Source organism: Macaca nemestrina, chromosome 19 (assembly GCF_043159975.1).
Source record: "Macaca nemestrina isolate mMacNem1 chromosome 19, mMacNem.hap1, whole genome shotgun sequence".
Classification (NCBI taxonomy): domain Eukaryota; kingdom Metazoa; phylum Chordata; class Mammalia; order Primates; family Cercopithecidae; genus Macaca; species Macaca nemestrina.
This window is the reverse complement of record NC_092143.1, coordinates 41,884,570-41,900,747: the sequence shown is the minus strand read 5'-3', so window position 1 is coordinate 41,900,747 and position 16,178 is coordinate 41,884,570. Positions and strand designations below refer to the sequence as shown.

The window sequence follows — 16,178 nt, the reverse complement described above, 5'->3', positions numbered from 1 at the left end:
GAAAGCTCTGGCTGTTTTTCAAGGATTTCTGCCCAGGGCACATCTGTGACATTTCTATTTATCCCATTCTCTACACATTCCTGGATATCAGCTCCCATAACCATATCCCACGGGTCCCCCACACATCACCTCTCCTCTCCACTCTCCTCTCCTCCCCCACTGGCTCACTACCATTTCCTCATCATCCTTTCTGGTCAACAGTGCCAAAAGAATATGCGTGCTTTATTGTGGTAAAAAATATAAAACACAAAATTAGCCATCTTACCTATTTTTTTTTTTTTTGACAGAGTCTCGCTCTGTCGCCCAGGCTGGAGTGCAGTGGCGAGATCTCGGCTCACTGCAAGCTCCGTCTCCTGGATTCACGCCAGTCTCCTGCCTCAGCCTCCCGAGTAGCTGGAACTACAGGCGGCCACCACCACGCCTGGCTTTTTTTTTCTTTTTTTGTATTTCTAGTAGAGATGGGGTTTCACCATGTTAGCCAGGATGGTCTCAATCTGCTGACCTCATGATTCACCCGCCTTGGCCTCCCAAAGTGCTGGGATTACAGGTGTGAGCCATGCGCCCGGCCCCATCTTACCTATTTTTACGCGCACAGGTCAGTGACATTAAGTCCATTTATGTTGTGCAACCATCCCCACCATCCATCTCCAGAACTTTTTCACCTTTCCCAGCTGAAACTCTGTCCCCATGAAACACTAACTCCCTATCCCCGCTCCTCATCTGCTGCAACCATCATTCTACTTTCTGTCTCTGAGTTTGACCCTTCTAGGTACCTCATATAAATGGAAACATGAATTTGTGTGAAAGACCTAGTTTTGATGCATTCAAATGCTATGCCATTCCAGTTGGAGAAAAAGGGAATCCCATTCCCTGACCCTCCCTCCCACCAATCTTCATCATCTGCCTTCTTCAGGCCAGGCACTGTGCTAGGTGCTGCAGGCACAACACCTGCTTAGAACCTATCCATTACACTAAAGTACAGATCATGGCACTGTGGCCTGGAACACACCATGACACGAGTGAATCCAGAGTGACTGTGGAACACAGAAGAATGCCATCCACTGACTCAGGCAACAGAACAGGTCTGAACAGCTAAAAGACAGGAGCAGCTAGCTATGTGAAAAAGGCAGACAAGAGGTCTCCAGGTACAAAGGCCTCACGAGAAGGAGAACAAGCAGGACTTGCTGGGGAAATGCTGTCATGCAGAAGGCAGAGCAGAAGGGGCGGGGGTCAAGAGATTCCAAAACCCAGGGAAGGGAGCTGGATCCAGGAAAAAGCAGTGAGTTGGTCATCAGAGCTTCAGAAAGGTTTCCATGGGGAGATAGGCCATCTGGCTGGAGTACAACATGGCATGGCCCATGGCAGGGAGCAGAGGGAGATGTGAATGAGCTGCAGAGATTTAGGAGGTGGAATTGTCAAGACCTGGAGACTACTTGGATGTGGGAAGTAAGTGGGAAGAAAGTCTAGATGCTTGAGTGACATGTGTGTCACTTATTGAGACAAGATGGGGTTCAGGGTTCAGATGTGTTCAGCTGTAGTCCCCATGGCGCAGTGAGCAGTTGGAATTAGGGGCTAGAGATGGATCAGTATGTTGGTGAGGACTGAAGTCTTGGGAGGATGTGTGGGTGGATGGGGGTGAAACTGCCCCGGGAGAGTATGCTGAGGCTGGGCCCTGCACACCACATGCTTCCAATTTCCTGTCCCTGGATAGCCCCAGGACTTCAAGCTCCTAGGTTAGCTGGACACTGGATTGGGCAGGAACCTTTCTGTAGAGTTGGGGTATCTATTTCTTAAACTTCAGTACATCCCTGGAGAGCACTCTATGAGACAAAGTAGATATTTCACACAGGATGAACGTTACCACTGGAGGCGGCACAATTTTGAATGAGGGTTCATTGAAATTCTATATATAGTCAACACTAAATCACCATTCTATAACTTTGTAAGATTTTAAACCAGTAAAACTGATCTGTGTTCCATAAAACAAGCTAAAGTTGTGAAAATGGCTCTCACAAATCTAGCCACAGTAAACAGTAATGGATGCAGTTTGTTTTAAAATTCTGAGGAATTTTAATAAAATGAACAGTCCAGTTCTCTCTCAAAAAAAAGCCTAGTTTCATCACAGGATTATTTATAAAAGTAAAACATGAGAATATATTCATCAATTAGAGAATGGATAATTGTGATAATGTCATCAAATTTTAATCAACCATGGAAATCATGTTTACAAAGACATGTAGAAAAATGCTCATTATAGTGAGGAAAAAAGCAGAATAAAAAATTATATTTATAACAGCTATATAAATATGCATATAAAAAGCATTAGAAATAAATATTCAAATAATATCAAAGACTGCCTTTAAGTGGCAGGAATATGGATTTTTAAAAAATTCTCTAAATTTTCCTGTATTTTAAAATTTTTCTAAGATGAACAGAATTACTTTAATAAATTTACAGATAAAATGAAAAATGTCTATAAAAAGGACACATTAAGGAGAAAAAAAAACACTCAAGCAAGTATCTTCTCAATTGAGTCTTTTCTGATGCATGTTCAACATTAGATTAACCAAAGGCTGGATAGTCAGTTGAGGTGAAAAGTGTTTAAGTGCCAAGCTGGACTCTCAGTTCCCTATTATTCTTGCACAAACTCTGAGTCAGTGGGTACCATCTCCTGATTTGAATCCAGCTCTGGCTGACAGCAGTTCGATAAAGAAAAACCAACACTGCTGCTGGCCATAAGCAGGGTCTGTCTGCCCAGCTGGCTTCCAGGTCAGCACAGTCATGGCTCTCTTTGGCTACCAGGCCTGTCTCAGGCACCAGGGAATGGTGAGCTTCCTCCTCTGCTGACCCTAGAGCCACCCCTCCTACCCTCACCATCCCTACACTCACTCTCCTCTGCTTTTGCACACTGGCCGGGGCTAACAGTCACCGCAGGGAGACCCATCTTCCATCACCCTACTCAGGCCTCCAGAGACAATGCTCTGCAGGAGTGACTGGCCCTTCTACATGACCTTACCCCAAATGGGGGCACCTAAGCCTCGTGCAGGGAACATAGTCAGTGTGCTTCTGCCAAGAGCTGCAGTTACCTTTTGCATTCCAGCAGGATCAGCAGAAATTTTTAAAATTCTGGTAAAACGGTTTAAGCAAAAAATTGCTACTTGTCTAGGGGTCTTCCTAGAGTAGCCTCATCTCGTGCATGTACCTGTGGGCAGCTTTCTCAAATCCAACTGGAAAAGGATCAGGCTGGAAGAGGCAGCTGAGTGGCCAGGTGTGTCGACTCGTCATCTTAGCGCTTTGACTTACCTGCTTAGGTAGAGTCTATACTTTTGGAGGGCACAGTACACTTCCCACCCCTTTGCACACTTCAGAGCATTCAGGAGGGATGTGCATAGGGGGAGCTCACTAAATATAAGCTGACTGTGTTCTGCCTAAAAGCCCAATTTCCATTATTATAAAAAATAGTAATAAGTGGTCATAAAGTCCCCTGAATGCTGGGCTGGGCCTGGTTAAGTGAGAAGCACCCAAGCCAGCCTCTTCAACATGAGTGCTTCCCGACAGTGGGTAATTTTAACCCCAGGGGTCCCCAGGACCAGCCTCTGTGACAAGGCCCATAGGTAAAATCATTTCATCAGAGACACTGCTGGGAAAACCAGGTCTCACACCCTCAGAATCCTGGCCTAAGTCAACAGCAGCAGAGTGGAGCAGCTATTTAGACTTGTGGCAGTTTAAGACAAGTATTTATTGCACCCTCTCCGTGCTGGGCCCCCTGCTTGGCAGTGGAGATGAAGCCTGTAAAATCAAGAAGGGACATCTTCCTCAAGCACAGCTAAACGGAGGAGGAGTTTTTGCACTGATTTTAATGCAAGAGTCTGGGAGGCAGCTTCGTGGGTAGGGTAGTACAGTGGTTCTCAGACCTGAGTGGGCAACAGAATCTCTTGCAGGGCTTGTTAAAACACAGATGGCTGGGCCCTATCCCAAGCTTCTGATTCAGCGGGTCTGGGAGGGGACCTGAGAATCTACATTTCCAGCAAGTTCAGTAATGCCTGATGCCATCAGTCCCACATCTACTCCTGGGGAACTACTGGACCCCTCTGAAAGGATGGGTGGCACTGATGTCCCCAGAGTGCTAACTATAATAGTTCACATGCTCATTTTCATCCCCAGGGGCTAAGCCTCCCTTGGGAAAGGCAGCTGAAGGCTGGCACGTAGAAGTCCCCTTGCTGCAGGCATTTATCCCACTGAAAGACTCCCAGGCTCCTTGGAGGGCTTTGAATCTGTAGAATATCACATGAGGAAAGTAAGTCTAATCAACGACTCCAGAAGGAGATCTCTATGACACACTCTCCCATGCCATCTGTGTGGCCCTGGTTGTTTAAAAAGTCAGATGGTGCTGGGAAACCAGACATCCACAGCAAAAGAATTAAGTTGGGCCCTTACCTCAATCTTCAACAAAGATTAACTCAAAGTGGATCAAAGGCTTAAATGTAAGACCTAAAATTATAAAACTCTCAGAAGAAAACGCAGGGCAAAAGCCTTATGACATCAGATTTGACAACGATTTCTTAAACATGACACCAAAGGCACAGGCAACAAAGGAAAATAGACAAACTGGACTTCATGAAAATGTAAACATTTGGTACACCAAAAGACACTATCAGAGTAAAAAGATGACCCACAGAATGGGAGAAATCATTTGCAAATCATGTATCTGATAAGGGATTAATATCTAGAATATGTAGAGAACTCCTAAAACTCAACACAAAACCCCAAACAGCGTAATTCAGAAATGGGCAGAAGACTGAGAAGACATTCTTCAAAGGCTACATAGAAATGACCAATAAACACGAGAAGATGCTCAGTATTACTATTAGGAAAGTGCAAGTCAAAACTACAATGAGACATCACCTTACACCTATCAGAATAGCTACTATCAAAAAAAAAAAAATACTAAGTGTTGGCAAGGATGTGGAGAAATTAGAACCCTTGTGCACTGCTGGTGGGAATGTAAAATGGTACAGCTGCTATGGAGAACAGTACAGCAGTTCCTCAAAAAATTAACAATAGGATGACCACATGATCCAGCAACTCCACTTTGGGGTATATACCTAAAAGAACTGAAAGCAGGGTCTCCAAGAGATACTTGGAAACCATGTTCAGTACAGCATTATTCAAAATAGCTAAAACAGACAAGCAGCCTAGATGTCTAACAAATGGATAAGCAAAGTGTGATCCGCACACACACAATGGGACGCAGTCTTAGAAGAAGACGGACACACGCTACAATAGAGATGAACCATCAGGATATAATGTTAAGTGAAATAAGCCAATTACAAAAAACAAATACTATACGATTCTACTGATGTGAGGAACCTAGAGTTGTCTAATGCAGAGAGACAAAGTACAATCGTGGTTGCCAGAGGTTGTGGGAGGAGGAACTGGGGAGTTGTTAATGGGTACAGAGCTTCAGTTTTAAAAGATGAAAAGAGTTATGGAGTGCTGGTGAGATGCTAGAATAACATTATGAGTGTATTTAATACTATTGAACTGTACACTTAAAGGAGTTAATTACAATGGTAAATTTTTTGTGTATTTTAGCACACTTTAAAAAATTAGAAATAAGCCATGGGAATGATTCAAGGCCGTTCTCCTGGGCAATGTAGCTGTTACCAGAGTTATTTATTTTTTTGACAAGTCAAGTGCAGTAGTAAGATGGGGGAAGGAATAGAACAAGGAGTTCGATCTGTAACAGACTGTGAACAGTCCATTGAGATCACTTACTACCTTCAGATCAACCAGCCAGAGTTATTTGTAGTCCTGTAAGTGACTGGCAGATAGGCTAAATCCCCACATTATCGCGTCTTTGAGGAGGGTAATGGGGTGGGCCTCTTCTGAAGCTCTTTTTCTGTGCACTCCTCCCTGCTGTGGGGCCCACTCACCTCCCGCTGTTCTACTGCACTGTCTCCCCGCGTGCCACCAGAGGACACACTGGCAGATCCCTCTGCCCTACGTTTGCCCATGCAAGCCTTACTTTTTCCTAAGTGATTTTTAGTGGCCATATTTTAACTGAAATTGTATTGGGTAGGTCATATATTTATAATCATTCCTGTAGTAGATACAAATTTTCCTTCATTCCAAAGGTGAAGAAACTGCAGCATGGAAAAAGGAAGCTACCTGCTTATGGCTCTCCTTGTCAGCAGACTGTGGCTCAGGGCCTGATCTCCTGCTGTCCAGATTTGTCATCTGCCCTCTCCTGGGGGAGTGTTCCAGGAAGCCTGTCTCCTAAGAATCTTACCTTCAGACTATTGTAGGCCAGATCTGCATCCGGGTCCAAATCTATGTCAGTCTGTGGTGGTTCCACCTGCATGGATAGAGAGACAAAGATGAGCGTAGACCTCGAGCAAGATATTCCACAGAGGTGTTTCCGACTGTGGTCAAACTTGCTCATCCTGCCTATGCATGAATACCCAACACTCCCACCCTCCACAAGTCCACTTCCTTCCCACCTTCAAAGGGCAGCTCAACACTCCAGCCTACCATGAAGTGCTCCATCAACACCTCCCTCCTGTCCCCACCCCACCTTCCCTCACCTGGTCCCCACAGGCACTTATAGGTTAAATATGTATAACACTGTGTTATGGCTTGAATTTTGCCCCCCAAAAGATATTCTGAAGTCCTCACCCCTAGAAACTGTGAATGTGACCTTATTTTCAAATAGGGTCTTTGCAGATGCAATCAAGTTAAGCTGGGGTCATTAGGGTGGACGCTAATCCAGTCGGAAGAAGACACGGGGAAGATGGCCATGTGAAGAGGGAGGCAGAGGCTGGAGCCACGCAGCTGCCAGGCAGGGAACACCAGGATGGCCAGAAACATGGGAAGTTAAGAGAAAGGCATGAAGCAAATTCTCCCTTAAAGCCTTCAAGAGAGAAGAGGCTGTCAACACCTTAATTTCTGACTTCCGGCCTCCAGAACTCTGAGAAAATAAATTTTTGTTGTTTTGTCATCCAGTTTGTGGTGTTTTGTTTCAGCAGCCTTAGGAAGCTAACACACACTGTAAAACTATGTCTCTAGTAACAAGGTTAACAAGTTACGTTCCAATTTATGAGGGAGGAAACCTCCCTAGTGTGTTGTTTCCTAACTAAACTCTAAGCACCTTGCAGAGAGCTGCTTCCTCCATGACACTACCGCAGGTAGTAGAGATGGCCCACAACCCTCCGTAATGCTGTCTGACATCAGAACTCCAAAGCTAGTGCTTGTCTATGGCAATTTCTGGAGTAACAACTCACTAGGATTCAGCTGAGCGAATAATTCCTACAGTTATTTAGCTGCTACTAGACTTAAACTGCCAATGAGAAGGGGTAGAAACAGCTTCATAAATGGTTAACTACTTGGAGTAATTTCAAGTAGTGGGTGATAGTCCCTGAATAAGATGGACTTTTGGAGGTAAAAATGGAAAGATCACTTACTGAGATTACCTACATGCTAGCTAGCAGTGTTAAGTCCTCCTGCTGTGGATGGACTAGCGTGCCCCAGGCTTGGAGACAGGAACAGGATCCGAGCATCTCCTGTACTCCTCCCAGTTGAAGGATGCCGACACTTAACTGCACTGTTTCCAGCCCTGCAACCTGGGGGTAAAGCCCCTCCAAGGTACCAGTGTCTGTTTTGCCTCCACCAACACCAGTGGTACAGGAGGCTGTGGCTGTCCAGGGTCCGCATTCAACCTGCTGCTCTGGTGAGAGTTCTGTACTTGTGTTCTATGTAGCATGGATTTGCCAAGTGTCCATGGATAATATTGAGTCCATTAGATTCTCAGAAAATGGAGACCACCTACTCAGACTCAAGGGGCTCTATTAAGATGGGCTGGCAGTCATGTTTGTAAGTGGGCAGCCCAAAGGAATCACCCTATTGGCCAAGGTGACTTTGCCAGGCTTGAGAAAGGGAGGTGGCTGGGTGAGAGGTCAAATGCACTGACCATAGACTGTTATAGAGGCCCCACCCTCACTCTCACACTGATGGTACATCCCACGGGCTTCCCTGCCATTCCTCACTCAGTGCGTGGCCTCTCTCTGCGGCTGAGACCCGAGCCATCTCTGTCCAGAATGAAGACCCAGGTAGTTCAGGATCCCTCTTTGGACCAACAGCGAATCCAAGAACTTGACCTCCAAAAGCTCCATTTCAGGGTGCTACAGAGGGATCCCATACCCTCCTCCAACCCACTCCTGTCTTTCCTTCCTTAAACTGTCAGAAACAAGGCCATTGTCCCTAAAGAGAGATCCTTAATATACATGACAGAGCTACGGCCCAGGCCTAGAGTTCTAACTATTGTTCCACAGTTATTTTGGAGGAAAAAGATACCCTTTTTTATTTGGTATCCAGAGAAGTTCTAAAGCCAAGATTCCAAAATTAGTTGGCATGTCTGGAATGGGGAGCCTGGAGAATGAATCTTTAGGTACAGCTGGATAGGCCAAGAACTTGTACGTCAGGCACTGTCTGATATCATCTGTGTAGCTTTTCATTGATTTGATTTGCACTTGCCTGTCAGGGCAGCTTTCCCCCTAATTCAGAGTAATTTAGAAACCTGATCTTTTCACTTTCCATTCTGAATCAAGTCCACCTGAGAGATTTAAACCCATCAGCAAGATTTACCCCCCCAGTTACTGCTCGGGGAGGGGGAAAAAACAAGAATTTGCTAGCAATATAGATCAGAATCTGTATCACAATTGATTGCAAAGGGAACACAGGTGTTGCAAAAAATGGGCACAGAAGTGAGGTCAGGGATGGGGATTGAGAACATGGGGTAGGTGTCAAACTCCACAATTAATAATTCAGGCCTGAGAACACACGAAAGGCCTTTTTCAAGCTCACTATGAGGTCAGCTGATGATATAACCCATGGCAGAATTGACCTTGTACCCTTTAGAAGTGGTCCTTCTATCTCCAGAGAAATAAATGGTTCTTTCCTCCTTAGCACTGCTATATTCAATGGATTCTCTACTCCTATGGCACCAACCTGTTCACACTCAACTTGCATTTATTTAAGTGCTACCAAAGTTATTTTTTACTTTTCACATGTGTTATGTCCGGTTTTCCCAGACAAAACATCTAAATTCCTCATAACATTTAAATTCCTCAATCCTCAAGAGAAATCCTGGGGATTTCTCTTACATTGTTATCTGCTGTCCTTTAAGGAACATTTTGTGTACCTACTACATGCCTGGCACTGGCATAGTTCTGAATGCAGCGTGGGTGCCCAATAGTTCCTTGAGATGGAACGATTATTTTTGGGGCTACTAAGATTTCAAACAATATCCTTTCTAGACCCAAGAGGCTGCTGATAATCTGGACTGAGGCAAGGGTGCAGCCATGGGAGAGGACGGTGAGTGACACACACTTGGTCTGCCTCTGACCCAAAAAGGCTGAACCCAAACCCATGCCAGATCCCAGGTATGAAAGGGCGATAGGTTGTCTCTGTGAACATCTGACTTCTGCTGTATTTACACACTTATTACACAGCCTGGTCCTCCTGGCAGGGAGCTCCTCTCTTTGCAAGTAGGTGATGACAGACTTCCCCCTAGCTTCACCAGTGGAAACCAGGGGCACGAGGGAGCTTACTCCTGTTCAGCTGGGTGGTGTAGGGGCACTCAGAGAAGACTCAGCATGACTCCAATGCAATAAGGAAGAGCCCTCTGAGACTTAGCAGGAGCATGATCCCATGTGGTCACACATGCCACATGAGCCCTGGGAACACGAGCTGGATTGTTCTCTCATCCAAGCACCATAAGCGCACTGCAGCCCCTTCACGTACCTGGACTTTCTTGCTGTCCTGCTGTTCTCTCTTCTCCAGCTGCACTTGCAGCTTCTTCCTCTCCTGCTCCAGCTCCCGTACTCTCTTCTGCAGCTTCAGGAAGACCGTCATGTCCATGGCTGCCTTCTCCAGGCCGATTTCCTTCAAAGGAAGACAGGCGCAGAAAAGAGGTTTTCCTAAATACATGCCTTAGGGAACACACAGCACTTCACTGTCTCCCTCTCTATCAGCCATCTGTCTCCTCTCTCCTCCCAAACATCAATTTGCATCTCAAATACAGAGCCAATGACAACCAACTAACATTTCTCCTATCACAGTTGGTGCTCCAGGCTCATTTTCTGTCCAGATAACATCTGAGTCTCAGCCATTTATATTCCTCCTGTGTGAGCCACTTAAAATGACCAATCATATATTCCAAGAACAAATGGATAAAAACACAGGCACTTTCTTTGGAAGTTAAAAGAGCTCTCTTCTGGAAAATGGTCCCATGCCGGAGAAACTACAGAACTTGGGACATAGCGCTTTCTAACGAAGATTCAACGTGGTTACCAATCACTGCAATGTGCCATCAGCCATCACTTGATTGCATCTTGAAATTGAATCAATGCTTGCTCTGCCCTGGAACCTATTTATCCAACAGATCTTAAAGCATCTATTTCCCACATTTTGTTCCTTTTGGATTTATGCCCGAGTTTGCCCTCCAGGACTCTAATGCATGGGGACAGGGGTGTACAAACACGTGCATCTGCCTGTGACTGGGGAATGTGTATAAGCACATCCATGTGGATTTTTAAGCACATGTATGTACATGTGAGACAATATAATTTGGTTCCACCAGGATTTAATGAGTACTGGTTCCACCAGTGCTTCATGTTTGACCAGCACTGGACCAGTCTTGACTTCCTTGAAGAACATAAACCCAGTGATGACAATGCTTATGTCTACATATAGACAGTCACACATACAAACACCAGGGTGATATGCCTGGGGTTGAGGCTGACTGAAGCCTCCAGGGGCCTAGGCTTAGAAGACTGCAATGCAAAGCCAAGCGTCTCAAGCCAGCACTTAGGCAAGGCTTACTAAGTGTGTCCAGCAGGCGGCAAGCCATGCAGAACTGCACAACAGATAGGAGGCCTTCACATAGAACCTCCTTCTCTCCCTCCACCCCCTGCTCCAGCATTCTCTATTGCTCATGGTCTCTTATTTTTCTTTATAGCACTTAGCAGGACCTGCAATCATATCACATGTTTCTTCCCTAACGGCTCGTTGTCTAGCTGTCTGTCAGATGAGGGCAGGGACTTCTCTGGCTCGGTCACCACTGTTTCCCTAGCAACGACCAGCAGATCCTGCACAAAGACCTGCTCCAAACCCATTTGTTTTTATTCTGTCTCTCCTCCATGTTATTTCCACATGCTTTATAAGGTTGTGTGTGTGGCGCGCGCATGTGCCTGTGATCTTCTTTTCAAATGCCAGAGGAAAAATTGTATCTTTTGTACCTTTGACAAAAGTACACACAGACCGGACAGTCCGCTGTGTGGTCCATTTAGTGACTGACTCTCAGAGGCTATTACCAACAAAGATATGGTCACCCAGCATACGTTCATTCCAAATATTTTTTGTTGTTCTGAGTTTTATCCAGCTTCTAAGTGAAGGGGCAATTTTCTTGTGTATTTATTGATATTGCTATATGCACTATGATATTAAGTGGGGATAAGTTGTATCTATTTTAAGGACTTAGCTGTTCCTTCTTAAACCACCTATTTCACCTCTCTGCATCAGTTTCTTGGTTTTTCAAGAGGAATCAGATATCTATCTTCCTCTTTCCTTTCTGGATAGGGTGTAAGGTAAACAATAATGTATTGCTTTGCACAGTACGTGTTAACTCCAGAGAACTGTCTCTAAATCCACTGCAGTCCAAGTGATCCTCTCTTGAGAATTAGCCCCTGGGCACTCTGGTCGCCACCAGCAGAAGAGTAAATCTCTCTTGGACAGTTCCACACAGAAAAAACACACACTCCCTCTGGCGAAGGGCAGTACCCAAGAGCCTGCATCACTCACCTCCACCTGCTGGAGGGCATCCTCAGTGTCTCCGATGTCAGATGTGGAGATGGAAGGGTAATTGGAGTCAGATTCTAAGCTACTTTGGTTTGATGGGTTCCGCCTATGACCTGGAGTTTGCTGTTCAAGAAGAAAAATGTGACAGCTCATTAGGAACTAATGTTCTTGAGAACTTACTTCTCATGGTGGCAGGCCCTAGAGTTATTCTTCTGCCTAATTTGTAGACAAGAATAGGTATCATTGCTTCTTGGAATGATGGCTAAATAGAGCTAGTCCTATGAAACATGTCACCTACAGTTCTTACTGTAGTCATCCACTTTTCGTCTCTTAATGAAATGCAAATTCCTAACACTTGGGTCAATTTCTCTGAGAAGTCCTGGAAAAACCTTTCACTCCCAGTCTTGCTTGTGAAATGCATAAAGGCAGTCACATTACCCACTTCTCCCTTGAAAAGAATGTTCCACACCTGGCCAGAATGGCCCCTCCCTTCAACCTGCACTTCCCAAATTTTGTTTATGAAAATAGTAGCATATTAAAAATAGTTTACCATTTATACTGTTCATTTAAAAATGGTTTTTTTTTTCCTGCATCTGATTTGGCTGTCAGTGTGAAAACTGAGCTTGGTAGGACAATTTTAGACTTCTATGGATGTTCCTATTCAGCTTTTCTTCCTGGCTTCTATGCAATTAACTTACTCCATCTTGTTTGAATACTCATTTCTGGAGAAAATGTTTACATGGGTTAAAAAAGAATGACAGATCCTAAAATATCATAAAATTATCTCTATGTATACTATATCTCATCAGATTAGGAGACACAATTAGGCCCTGTGGGTCTCTCTGCCACACACACACTAATGAAGCTGAGAACTCCCACACCCCATTACTGTCTCAACACAGGAAATCTTCCCATAATAGGAACCAGGAAAGATAACACACTTGGGTGGAATGTTCCTTAAACTCATAAGTGAGATCTTCATGACCCCAAAGTTGGAAAAGGAGCTGTCTGTCAGTAGGAATGAATCACCCAGGCCAGCTACTTTTGCCTCTCTGCAGTAATGGCAAGCGCTGCACATACAACACATAGATTGAGCATCACGCATCAGAAAGCAGTGCCTGAGATCATGGGGTCAGAAGCTGGACAGGAGCCGGGACCCGTGCCATGGCACAGCAGAGGCAGCCCCCTTGCCTTTATGATGGTCATCTCATCCCGAAGGTTGTCGTATCTCTGCTCCAACTGTGAATATTCCTTCACAAGGTTCTGGTACCGGGATCGCTCCTCCTCCAGTTCTTTCTTCATGAGGAGATTTTCCTTCACAGAGTTCTGGGCAAATTCATCTGGAAAGCAACATGCTAAGCTGCAGTTTTTCTGGATGGATTCCCTCACATGTATTGACTCAAGCTTTCTGATTAATCTCTTGTTAAGAGGCTGCCCATGACGAGCTCATCAGAGGCTCCTGATGAATCTATTAGGCTCCTCACCTACTGCAGAGCAAAGGTGAGTCTCCTTACTCTGGCTTAGTCTTCAGAGAGGGAGACAAAGACTCTGCTCTCAGGGAATGGGGAGACCAAAGTTGGCAGCGTAGCTGAGAATTCCCTCAGTTGATGCCCCAGCCTCTCCTCTGCCAACTGTCACAGCAAATGCTGGCAGCATTCCTGCAAGAACGGCGGCTTATTCACACTGCTTTCCTAGTCCTGATCTTTCAGTTCTTGGGAGTGCAGGGAGATCAAAGGAGACTGGGGTGAAAGGAGGGAAGGCAAATAGAGAAGGAAAGGGCACTCCCCTGCCAAAACTTATCATTCACATTAACGGACAGAAGTGTTTTAAAAGGACGTTTAAAAACAGTTCATGTTTTCAAAAAGATGTGATATTGGGTGGGACTGTGTGGTCATGTGGTTCCATCCTCTTGTGCATGAGGAACCTGAGGATGGGAGAAGCGGATTTGCTCTAAATCACGGTGAGTTGGGGCAGAAACTGGGGTCTGTGGACTCCCCCTGCTCCTCCACAGCCGAGTGGCACATGGGGACTGATGGCAGCCCAGGAGCTGGTGGGCACTTGAGAGGGGCTGACCTGGGATCTGATTCAAGACGCTTTCTTCAGTGAACATTAACAGATGACCCAGGGGGTAGAAGAAACCATGATGTGTGGATGGACACGAAAGACAAATGTGAAACCCAGCGATGAGGACAGCTCCCGAGCGCTCACTGCGAGTCACGTACCCTCCTAAGCACTTCACCGGCTGCCTCTTCCTCATTCCTTCCATGAGCCCCCTGATGTCTGGACCTTTATGTCCGCGTAGCAGATGAGCAAACTGAAGGCCTGTTCAAGGCCGCACTGAGGCACATGGCAGAATCATGCTTCGAGTGCGGGCCTCCCTGACTCCAAGTCTCATGTACTATGTTGCCCATTACACATGTCTCACCTCTTTAGACTCTTGAAGCCAAATGTTATAGCAGGATCTTAAAGGTCATTATTCTTTCTTCATCTTCCTCTATTAAGATCCTTTCCCCACTGTAGCCTCCAGTCTAACTGCATGCTTGCTAGGAGTCTTTGGGGGAAGTCAGTGAGGAAAAGAGATTAAAACCCCAAAGAAAACTCAAGTGCTTTGGTACTTACCTTTAGCCTGGCACAGGATTTGGTTGTTGAGCTGTTCTTTCTCATCTTTCAAGAGAGCATTTTCTTGCTCCAGGTCTGTGACTCGCTGGAAGAGAGCAACAGGGGAAAAATGTCTCATGATGCTGGGAAGAGGAGAGGCTTCTCTTGTGGGATTTGAGTTTTAACTGGATATGTGTAAATGCTCTTTTTGTTTAAGAAAATTGATTTGGGTAAAGCTTCTTTTGTTTTCAAGGAAAAATGTGTACTAAAAGAAAAATCCCATTAAAACAAGACAGATGAGCTCAGCACTATTTATGGTCATCTAATGTCCAACAAAACATCATGAAAATTCTATCCCAAGCTCACATGCCTTGTTGAGGAACTTACAAAGATAACAGGCTTTCTGAAGAGAGCTGAAGGCCTGTGGATCGTGACCAAGTCAGCAATCCACTGAGGCTATATGATCAAACAGCAAACTGTGTATCATGAATGCAGGATGTGGGCAAACACATCTACACCTGCCACCAGAAGGTTTGCTGAGTGCAATCACTCCCTGGCACCGTGCTCCTTGAGGTTATCTACTAGAACATCTGAAGACTACTGTTCAGAGAATGCAGTTATGCAAGTCTGCACTGAGTCAAGCTGCTGACTGACAATCACCCCCTTCTCCCTATCTCTTTTACTCAATAAATATGAAGGGAGCTAAAAGCTCAGGCCCTTGTTTACTGGAAGCAAGGAGCCCCCGGACCCCTTCTTCCAAATATACTCTTTTGCCTTTGTCTTTATTCCCGCGTTCATCCCCTTTTGTTAAGTCCAACAGGGACTGGTTCCACGTCAGCTTTCATGTTTTTGTATTTGTTTGCCTTTCTTGCTAAATTTTTGAGCTCTCAATCTGGTCTTAGGACGGCCAAAAGCTCACAATGAACAAATTATCTCTGGTCTTCATCCCACTTGCTTTACCTGTCTTAATGGCCCAGCAAAGTTCAAATTATGGAAAAGAGATGACTTGCTATTGACATTCAACTGTCTAATCTAGTGTTGGACTTCTGATGATGTTGACAAAACCAAAATAAGGTGATTATTACCAGAAAAAAAAGGTATAAAAGAAAAAATACGAATTAAAGAAAAATTGTAGTCTACTCAAAGAGGAGTAAGAATTAAAACTGTGAAGAGGCCAGGCGTGGTGGCTCATGCCTGCAACCCCAGCACTTCGGGAGGCCGAGGTGGGTGGATCACGAGATCAGGAGATTGAGACCATCCTGGCTAACACAGTGAAACCCCATCTCTACTAAAAATACAAAAAATTAGTTGGGTGTGGTGGTAGGCACCTATAGTCCCAGCTACTCGGGAGGCTGAGGCAGGAGAATGGCGTGAACCCGAGAGGCAGAGGTTGCAGTGAGCCGAGATCGTGCCACTGCACTCCAGCCTGGGAGACAGTGAGACTCTGTCTGAAAAAAAAAAAAAGTGGGGGGCAGATCCAAGATGGCTGAATAGGAACAGCTCTAGTCTACAGGTCCCAGCTGAGCGATGCAGAAGACAGGCGATTTCTGCATTTCCAACTGAGGTACCGGGTTCATCTCACTGGGGCTTGTCGGACAGTGGGGGCAGGACAGTGGATGCAGCTCACCGAGCGTGAGCCAAAGCAGGGCAAGGCATCACCTCACCCAGCAAGAGCAAGAGGTCAGGGAATTCCCTTTCCTAGCCAAGGGAAGCAGTGACAGATG

At 45.4% G+C, this 16,178-nt stretch overlaps 1 protein-coding gene across 4 annotated transcripts in view; it reads right to left on the bottom strand.

The window, feature by feature from the left end:
- Positions 1-16,178, bottom strand: part of LOC105489400 (myosin VB) — a 389,540-nt gene that overhangs the window by 39,864 nt on the left and 333,498 nt on the right. For all 4 annotated transcript variants that reach the window (XM_011754158.3, XM_011754162.3, XM_011754161.3 and 1 more), the window contains 5 exons: positions 14,476-14,560; positions 13,048-13,196; positions 11,860-11,979; positions 9,802-9,942; positions 6,293-6,358 (listed from right to left, as the gene is read on the bottom strand). In XM_011754158.3, the coding sequence (XP_011752460.2) occupies positions 6,293-6,358; positions 9,802-9,942; positions 11,860-11,979; positions 13,048-13,196; positions 14,476-14,560 (561 nt within the window). The remainder of the gene's footprint in view (positions 1-6,292; positions 6,359-9,801; positions 9,943-11,859; positions 11,980-13,047; positions 13,197-14,475; positions 14,561-16,178) is intronic.